This window comes from Dryobates pubescens, chromosome 22 (assembly GCF_014839835.1).
Source record: "Dryobates pubescens isolate bDryPub1 chromosome 22, bDryPub1.pri, whole genome shotgun sequence".
Lineage (NCBI taxonomy): Eukaryota > Metazoa > Chordata > Aves > Piciformes > Picidae > Dryobates > Dryobates pubescens.
In genome coordinates this window covers 19,240,054-19,250,049 of record NC_071633.1, presented here as the reverse complement: position 1 = coordinate 19,250,049, position 9,996 = coordinate 19,240,054, and the positions used below count along the sequence as shown (strand labels likewise).

Below are 9,996 nucleotides of genomic sequence, written 5' to 3'. Positions count from 1 at the left end.
GCAAGGTCAAGTATTAGTGACAGACAACGTGCGGGCCGCGCGGAGCGGCCCCGGCCAGCGCCCCTCGCGCCAGTCACCGCTATCGAAGGAACTGAGAAGTGTTTCGAAGAGATACCTAAATACTTCACAGCAAATATACAGTGGCCATCCAGATCATCTCACAGCTGTTGCAAAATTTCAGTCCAAGTGCCAAATCAGAGCTCTTGTTTTTTCCCCTCTCAAAGTAACAACCCCCTGATGACTACAGCAGCAGTCGCACCAGCGGCCTCAGGCCCTTAGCCACAGGAAGCAGGGCCCCAGTGCCGAGGGGTGCTGCAGCTAGGGGGGCTTCTGCTCTCTCAAAGATGGCTACAAGCCTATTTGGCTAGTTAGGGACAGGCATCACTATGCATCTGTAACTGTTCAGTGCTTCAGTATAGTAAGAAAAAGCTGAAATGCAGTTGCTCTACCAAGCCACACTTCACCTTTTCCACCCCTGGAGGGGAACACTACGTTTTGTCAGCTGCCACCACTGAAAATCTTTTACTAATTGGTAGATTTTATCCAAATTTGTTACAGCACTTTTTAAAATGTCAGAAGTGAGTCTTTGCCTATTTCTTTTTCCTGCCACTTCAGTTAACCATGGAGATTGGATCACCCTGAAAATTGCCTTTTTTTTTTTCTTTTTTTTTTTGTTTTTTCTTTTTTTTTTTTTTCCCTCTCTTTCATCTTTTTTTGTTTTGCTTTACTCTTAGCAAGGGTGAGGAATCTGAATCTCATGTGCAAGGCTCAAGATGATGCTTAGGACAGAACATGCAGAGTAAACGTTGTTTCGTTCCTTTCGGTATCCAGGTAATGTAAAGCTGGCAACTGTAGTCCTGTCATTATGGGTAATGAAAATAGTCCCTTTACAACAAACTTCCTGTAAGGGAGAACAAATAGATAATAACTCTTCTGGTAACATGTATAGTACACTGGCCAGTGTGTTTTTGGCGTTTAATGTGATCCTGTGAAGCTCTTTAATTCACTTGCTGAGCATTCATTTGAGGCATCCCTCTGTTTGGTCTTGGGGGCCCTCCGCGACCTAGGAAACAGAAACAAAAGGCTCTTCAGGGTCTTTAAAAAACCCCAAACCCATCAATCCCAGCAGCTCTGGTCTAAGCATTCCTAGGTGCATGTCTGGGCTATATATGGCTCTGAAAGCACCTCCAGACCCAAAAGCTTAACTGTATCTCTTTTGTCTTTACAGCTTTCAGCTTTACTCCAATACTTTTTCTCCCAGAACTGCTGTAACCACTTCAAGTAATGAAGGCAATAATTGGTTTACTGCATTTTAGATGCAAGTACTGTGAGCTAGCTAAATGTGTTTTAACTTCCATTCCTCTTGCATAAAGAGACTGCCAGTGGCTCACACACACATGATATGAGAATTGTAGGTCACTTGGGGAAGCCCTTTCCAAGTTTTCCTGCACATCCCTGACAACAAACCTCAAGACTTTTCTTGTGCTTCCTACAATATGCTCTCAGCTTCATCCCAGCCCAGTACTTCAGGTCACAGTTGCACACCACAGGGCTTTCAGTACCAGGATAGTCAAGCACTAAACCAAGCTACCACACAGAACTATGGTTTCACACAGCCTCAAGCTGTCCCCTTTCACAAGGCGCTCTGCTGAGAGCCCAGGATTCTCATGCAGCTGTCTATATTGAGACAGAAGGAAGTTTCATCACCAAAAATCTACTGAAAACAAAGAACAGAACTGTGGAAATGGCACTGAAAAGAACATTTCACAGTTGAGCTACAGCCTTGTTACACAGCAGGGGTTTGTTTTGTTTTCTCAGATGAGCAGGTGGCAAACACTCTTCGGAAGCTACAGGACAAGACACCTCCATGAGCTAAAAGCAACATCCCTACAGGATCAAGGAACTGATGAGCAGAGAGGGAAGTTCTGTACCCTTAGACAGCTCTTCAGAGACAGATGCAGTAGGACATCTTTTAGAACAGACAACTCTGAAGGCTGACAGTCAGCTCAAGTCCCATACTAATGCACCTAGTATGAGGTTTTCCAGTCATGATAAATCTCACCAAAACAATCACTTTCCTAGGGCTTTCCTTCATAAAAGGCAACAAATCCTTCTGTTATATTTAAAGTGTCAAAAGCAATTGTTGGTTTAACTTCTTTTTAAAGAAGTCTTCCCTCAACAGCCTACTCAACTTCCATCATGACTTCAAAGGATGACAGTCAAGTCAAGTCAGAATGGACCTCAAGAGGCTGTTCAAAAGCAGGATCAATTATGGGGTCTGAGAAGTAACTATTCTTCACTTGTTATCTGGTCAATAAGGAGCAAGGTTGATTTTAAAATCAGAAAGTCCAGAAGATGGATCAAAAACTTCTGTTCAACCCAAATCTGTTATCCACTACTCAAGACCTTACCTCTAGGAGCTCCCCGAGGTCCACTTTGTCCAGAGCCACGTTTGAAATTCTGTTGATATCCATCCTGAAGCAGAGAAAGTACCAAAGTTACCACATGCAACCTGGGCCTTTTGTCATGTTTCAGGAACCTATTAACTGCTAGTGAAGTAAGGGGCTTCTGAAGCAATACACACTGACACCACACCCCTGTCTAACACAGAGCTTTTTACTACAGTTTTAAATTGTGTTAGAAAAATCAATTCTGGCTCCTATTAATAGCTGACAGCTCCAACAAAACCTACAGGAACAAATTCTCCCTCCAGCTGCAGGCCATGTCATTCAAACATTTTTCAAACCACACAGAGATCAAAGATTAATTTGCTGAAGGATGAGTCAATGAATGGAGGCTCAAAATCTGTCATCTCATTTGATTACAAATACTTGTCTGGGGAGATGCAGACATTTTCCAGTGTAGGATTTGAACAAACGAAGCAAATTCCTTCAGAACAAGAGAACTCAGAGGAACAGATCAGCACATCAGTTTCAGAGGGACTTAAGTTTCTCTAAGTGTTTCTCACAAAGCTGTGAAAATATATTGAAGAAAAATTGCTTAAGAATTCACTCAACCTTGCTGCAGTTACCAGACTAATTCAGTCACACATCACCCAGGCAAGCAGAACACATTTCCTAATTACAACCAGCCATTTCAAATTCTGCTTCCGAGTATCTCTTTAGTACCTGAAATTTTGCTCTTCAGAAGCAATTAAAAAGCCCTCAGAAAATAATCCCTAATAGATTGGAGCACTGTCACCCACAGCTGCTTGGGATTTTTCCCACTTCTGGGGTGTTGCAGCAGGGTGGAATCTTACCCGCTGGTAGTTGGAGTAATCCCGAGGAGCACTGAACTGGGGCTGCGTGTAGCCACTGTTTGGAGTGTTGGAAAAGGAAGGACGGTAGCCATCATACCCTCCTGAGGAACAGGGTACAAGGGAGGACTATTACTTCATGCCACCACATCAGGAAAAGCAGTACCAGCACTTTACCTAAATCTGAGGGGAAAACCCCTTTATAAAGCACTGTCTGCCTGCAGTCAAGCAAATGTTTGCAACATCAGTGCCAATACTACTACAAGAAAGAGGATGTGGAACTGGGAGGAGATAGCAGTTCAATGCATTTCTGCAGTAACTTGAGATCTGGTTTACAGAACACTCAATCCAAAGCTAAACCTCACACTAGGATCTAAACAGAACAGCTGTGACCTGCAAGGCCACAAGAGTCACCTCAGGCAAGCAGCTGCTCCTGAGCCAAGGCTCTTCTGAGTGCTGTGAACCATATCCAAGGATGTGAACCGTATCACTAACCTCACAAGGAAGAAAATGTGACAAAAGCAGGCAGCGGTGTGCTCATTAGTCAAACCCCACAGCACCTGAGAAGGGACTTGTCTCTATTTCCCCTATTCCGACACACACATCTTTGTAACATTGGCAGTCACCTCCAGGAAGGATGAGAGTTCTCCTATTTATCCTCAGCTCCTCTTAATTCCCTCAGAGTAATGACTCCAGGGACTTTTTTTTGCTCTTTTTCTACGCTATCCAGCCTGTTCTCAATAGGATGGGGCACAGAATTCCAGCATAACTGGAAAGAGAAACTATTTTTCTAAGTATCAACTGACCTTTGAATACCTCACTTGATGGCTGAGAAATTCTGTTGGATAGAGCTCCATGTTGGATTATATTTGCAGCAGATACCTACTCAAACACTAGGCCTTTGGCACAGAACAGAAAAAAACCACTTTGTTTACATCCCATGAGGAAGCACAACCAAACACTTACATTGCAAGCTGCTTAAGCCAGCTAAAAGAATTTTTACTACAAGTTTAGGTCTCTCACAGAGATACAAGTACAAACCCAACACCTGCTATCAGTAACACTTGCTCTCTTGCCAGGCTGTTTCCAGAAAGAGGTCCAAGCTGTTTACCTCTAAATCCGTTGGCGGGTCCCCGGTAGCCGTTCATCAAGCCCCGCGCGCCCCGGGAGCCGCCCCGCGACACTCCTCGGCTGTTGTAGTAAGGCTGACTGTTGCGTGGGAATCCAGTGTTCTGCTGGGGAGGCTGCTGGTGGTTACCTGCCACTTGATGGCTCTGGTCCGGGGAACCATGGTAAGTACCAACCACTAGAGGGGAATTGGGGGGCAAAGGTACAGAGGTCTGTGTGTCTCTGTTTGTATTCCCATCTGTGCTCGCTTCAAACCCGACGCTCACAGCCCTGAGAGGTCACTGAACGCAGCAACAAAAGCTCACCCGCCCCAAGAAAGACAACCTGCAGAACTGAGTGCTGAGTTTACCATTCAAACATCCCACAGGATTAAAAACAACCCAGAACTGGTCCAGAGCTGGGTTAGGTCAGTCAAGAAACCTCCAGCACAAGCTCAGCAACAAGCACTGCTAGTTCAGGTACGTTTCTTGTGTGTTGTATCAAACCCTTTAACACAATCAGCAATGCACACTAGAGAGAAAAGCATGACTAAGTTAACCTACTTCTGCAACTTCCTCCCCCTGAACTGGCAGAGAGCTGCTGAGACATACTTGTCTTCCTTAACTAAGTTCTCTGTGAGGTGGAGCTGTGCACACTGTAGCAGAGCTGAGGTTGTGACTGACAGTGAGTACTGCATTTGATGCCAGCATTCTCCAGACTTTCTGCCTTTTGCTGCACATAGCTCAAAAAGTGCAGAGATCAACAATGAGCACCTGGACCTCCTGCTCCTCATCCATCCACCCCAGTATCCCAGAGAGAGCCTGATCCTTGCTCTCCTTACTTCACCTTCACTTAGCTTTTGTCATCTGTCCTATGTTCACTCAAAATTCCTCTCTGCATCTGCAAAAGCCGAAGAGAGTGCTGGCAGAAGAGCTTTGTACACACAATGAAAGGGTGAAATAAAGTCTTTGGTGGTTTTCCCAAGCTGCTACATTGAACACAGCAGGCAAAATGCTTTCCAAACTGGTTTTTAGCAAAAGGGTCGAGATTTGGGGGAGCCTGACCTCCTCTGTGAGCAGCAGTCCATCCGTGCTCTCAATTCCAGCTTCCCTACTTCCTCTGCAAAGCAGCATCTCAAGTAGTGCATTTTTAAAGCAAATGTAAGGATTACCCAACTGTAAGACTCAGCAGAGGAAGTGCTTCACAGTACTGCTTCCATCCTTAGAACAATCCTCAATTCTCTCCCCGGTTTTTGGGTTGGGCTTTTTTTTAATACACATAAAACTGATTCAAGTGGCAAAGTTCTTGCAGCAGCTGGAGTTTTACATTCTGAATTTCACCCCCTGTGGGTTGTTCAAAGCAAGGCAGAATAACAAAACCTGGTATTGTTCAGGGGGGAGCTTGGCAAGGCTAGAACATCAGAGAACACACGACATGCTCTGCTACACCACCTAGGACTTCAGCTGCCCTACTGAGACTTTAGGTTTTGTTCATTTACCTGTCTGGAGTTGTTCTTGCTGAAGATCTGATTGTTCTACTTGGTGAGGCTGATTGGAGAAACTCTGGTTGTAACTGGCCTGGTACTGATTTTGCTGCTTAAGGGTTTCTGGCTCATTAACAGGAGGAACAGGAGCATTCATGTTGAACACCTACAAGGGTAGAAAAATAGCTCTGCTCCAACTCATTTTTAACAACTCTTCACCGTATCATGTAAAGAAGCCTGGAAGTCTGAGACATGTGAATAACCAAAGACTACTGCATGTATTGCATGACTGATTCCAGTGTCTGCACAACAACAAAAGGACTAACCATCAAAATGTTTATAGGATGCAGCAATCATTTGCTACTTACTGTTTGCATGGATTGGAATGGAGCTGCATTAACGTTGATTCCGCTGCTATGCAAAGGCTTGCTAGCCCCAGCCTGGAACACCTGCGGCTGGGATGCGGTGGGAAGTGATGATGATGATGGGGTCTGGTCTGCATTCAGTGACATTGAAGCCTAATAAATAAAATAAACAATGCTTTAGAGGAACATCAAAGCACTAGCTTCAAACCTTCCCTTTAACTAGAGCGATGAGAGCTCAGGTACACCTCAACAAATGAGCAGCTGCTACTGCAGCCCAACAGCCTCATTCACAACAGCAGAGGGGGAGAGAATAAAACCCAACCACCTGGTGTCTTCTACCTTAACTTGAAGCACAACTAGAAAACATTAGAGGGGGAAATGAGCCAATTTCTGGGGTAACTGCTAGCCAATGTTAAAACCCAATGACATTCCTTAAGGCAACAAGACTGATACTCATTTGCTGATGGTGGCAGGTTACTCCTGACTGCAGAGACAATCTTGTCAGTTAAGCCTTACTGTGAAGGACTTACTGATCACAGACAGGCTCAACACTGAAATGAAACAGAACTGAATCAGCCCTATTCCCAGGTGACTGGAAGTTACAACATTTTAATTACAGAGGAACACAGACTAACATTTGATGATATCTGAAAGGATTTCCACAGGGATGGGAAGCTGACTTGCCTGAATCTGGTCAATTGATTCTTTCTGTGGCCGTTGCTCTGTGGTGTGAGAAGGCTGATACATGGGCTGGGAGGCTGTATATCCCTCACTGGTAGAAGAAACCAAGGGAACCTGATAAGATAAACCCCAAAGCCCCCAGAAGTCAGCTGATGCTCACACAGTTTTATCAAAAGATTCAGAGAGCTCTGGAACAAATGGCATTCCCTACTCAAGAATGTATTCCAGCACAAAAATTAAGTCCTTCAACAAGCAGAGGTTTAACCACTTCATCCTGACATGTATTCCAACATGCCACACCACCCACCCCCTGCCACACAGTCCTCTGGGTATTTCTGGATCAGCTGGACATGTGTTTGCTTTTACTGCAGAACATCCTGCTCCTCATTTCCTCACACAAGCCCAACTATGGTAGCAAAAGGAAAGCTGGAGCAAGACAGAAACATCGTGAGGTTTACGTGAGAGAGCTCCAAGCTCATACAGCAACAGAGAAGGGCTGTTTCCAGTGAACACTGGCCAGCAAAGGACTTTGCATTAAGGCTGTCAGGGACTTTCAGAGGCAACTGATAATGATTGATGGGTGTGTTCACATCACCTTGCTGAACATTCAAAAGGAAAGAGGCAAGTTTAGCTACTGCCTGTGAGACCCCCAGGAGCATCACTGGCAGCAGTGGCTAAGGTAAGCAACATAAAACCACCCACTGGAGCAAGTCACAGACATCATTTACCAGCAAGGTGAAAGTCATGCAGGGAGAACTCTGCCAGAAGATGTATTCTGCATCTACAAACCCGATGAGCAACTACTTCAGCAGGTACAGAGAGTAAAGTCGAGGAGGGGTGAGGGAAATCCAATACATTCCTTTTTCTGTCCAAATGAGTGACTCAAAACTTGCAGATTTGATGTGGACATGACAGAGGAAGCCATTTATACTACCATTACCATCCAGATGTTTTTCTTTTGTTTTTCAAATACCTACAGGGATCAGACTCATCACTTGAGACCAGCAGAGTCCTTCAGAGGTGCCACACATGCTTACTACAAAAATCAGGAGCTGCTTTAATCACTGAACAGTTCAGTGAGGAACTGGCACATCAAGGTGAATGCATCATTCATGCACTGCAGAAGTTGAAGACATCATACTTCAATGGGAAATTGTGGGAATGCTCAACTGAAAACAGCTCTACAATTCCAGCATTAAAATACTATCCCAAGCAAGCAGATGGGACTAAACCTTAATGGAACAGTAAGTGTGGAATATAAACTATAGAGTTAATCCATTACACCCAGCTGTGGTCTGCTGACCATTTGAATAGATAGCAGCTGCTCTTTAAGTGATTTTAGATTTGGCATTTCTGTTGCAAAAACACAAACAAAAGGCAGCCTGCTTTACCTAAGTTAGGAGTATCACTATGCATTGAAGAGAACACTACTGGCAAAGACTAACATGTCAGGTGCTTAGTCCATCTTGAACAGAATGCACAGAGAAGTGCTTCAAGTGCTACACTAGTGTAGGACTACACAGAGCAGTGCCCAAAGTCCTTCCTCTCAGTCATGAATAAAACTCACCACTGTCACATGGTGTTCCATGTGACCTGGAGTGATGGCAGCCTAGCATGCAGGCATGTGGAGGTGCATTTGTGAAAATCACATCCACACACTGATCCTGAAGGTGAAGGTGAGCTGCACAGACTGAAGTAGTACAGTGAGGCACTAGAGTGAGCAGTGCAAACTCCACTGCTTCTGTGTCTGTGCCTTTCAGTTTAAGAGGCCTCCAATCAGCAATGCAGTTTCCTACTTCAGCCTTGAGCCTGAGAGTTTTCCTAGCAGGGTAATGCCTGCTAAGACTCCAGCACAGAAAACAGGCCATGTCTGCAGAGTATAGGAACTGTACCCACTCCAAGGCTCAAAGTGACAGCACTCCAGAGCTAAGGCAGATAGCAGAACTTCAGCTCCTGGAGTCTCTCATGCAGTTATGAACTAAGTCCTCCTGCAGCAGCAAGCAAACCTAAAATCCAGAACACAACTTACTAAACATTTTACCTGTGTAGCTTCTGGTTGCACAGGAACTTGATTAGGCTGGGCAAGTCTTGACTCGGCATGAACTGAAGTAGAAGAATTTCACTCATTACACAATCAAACCTTTTACAGAATAGCATCACCATCCCACCTAATTCAAATGAGAGTGGCCACTGCAAAAATGAAAGAATCCCAGAGTGGTTTGGGTTGGAATGCACCTTAAAGATCATCTAGTTCCAGCCCCCTACCCTAGGCAGGGACACTTTCCACTAGAACAAGTTGCTCAAGGCCCCATTCAACCCAGCCTTGAACACTGCCAGGCCTGGAGGAAGAATTTATTCCTCATGTCTGATCAAAATTGAGCTTCTTCCAGTTTGAAGCCCTTGTCCCCTCATCCTGTCACCACAGGCCTTTGCAACAAGTCCCACCCCAACTGTCCTGTAGTCCCCTTCAAATAGTGTAAGGCTGCTTAAGGTCTCCACTGGAGCCTTCTCTTCTCCAGGCTGAACAGCCTCAACTCTCTCAGCCTGCCTTTACAGGAGAAGTGTTGCAGCCATCTGATCATCCTCATGGCCCTCCTCTAACAGTTTCATGTTGCTCTTGTGTTAGAGGCTCCAGAACTGAAGATGATAATGCCTTTAGCAAGGCAAAGCTATACTGAATACACCAATTACCATCTCCATGCAAAACACATTTGTTCCACTTGAGCAAAATAATCCAGCAACTTCCAAAAGCCTAAGCAAAGAAAGTTCTGCCCATCCCACATTTCCAATCAGAACCTAGAAACAAGTGAGAATCAGAAGCCTACAAATAGCATGCTTCCAAAGTACAACCACACTTCTGAGGAAGCACAGCCTACCACACAGCAGTGTGAGATCACTCGTGATGAGCCTTTGCACAGCAGTAACCAAAGCATTTCTAACACAAGACCTGCAGGCTTCCCCAGCATTTATGTTTAGGAGTCACCATTACAAACCTGGGGGGCAAACCATTTGGGGCATGTCCAAATTCTGTGCTGGATTCATGGGCTGTGCAGATACAATGGCAGGATCAAGTGTCTGGTTCTCAAACTCCAGCATAGAGTCCT

General features: G+C 44.9%; 1 protein-coding gene across 2 annotated transcripts in view; it reads right to left on the bottom strand.

Moving 5' to 3' along the window:
- Positions 1–686: 686 nt before the first annotated feature.
- Positions 687–9,996, bottom strand: part of CAPRIN1 (cell cycle associated protein 1) — a 30,121-nt gene continuing 20,811 nt past the window's right edge. For both annotated transcript variants that reach the window (XM_054172058.1, XM_054172057.1), the window contains 9 exons: positions 9,886–9,994; positions 8,934–8,995; positions 6,896–7,006; positions 6,215–6,364; positions 5,862–6,012; positions 4,368–4,562; positions 3,260–3,360; positions 2,412–2,475; positions 687–1,063 (listed from right to left, as the gene is read on the bottom strand). In XM_054172058.1, coding sequence (XP_054028033.1) covers positions 999–1,063; positions 2,412–2,475; positions 3,260–3,360; positions 4,368–4,562; positions 5,862–6,012; positions 6,215–6,364; positions 6,896–7,006; positions 8,934–8,995; positions 9,886–9,994 — 1,008 coding nt within the window. In that variant the 3' untranslated portion in view covers positions 687–998. The remainder of the gene's footprint in view (positions 1,064–2,411; positions 2,476–3,259; positions 3,361–4,367; positions 4,563–5,861; positions 6,013–6,214; positions 6,365–6,895; positions 7,007–8,933; positions 8,996–9,885; positions 9,995–9,996) is intronic.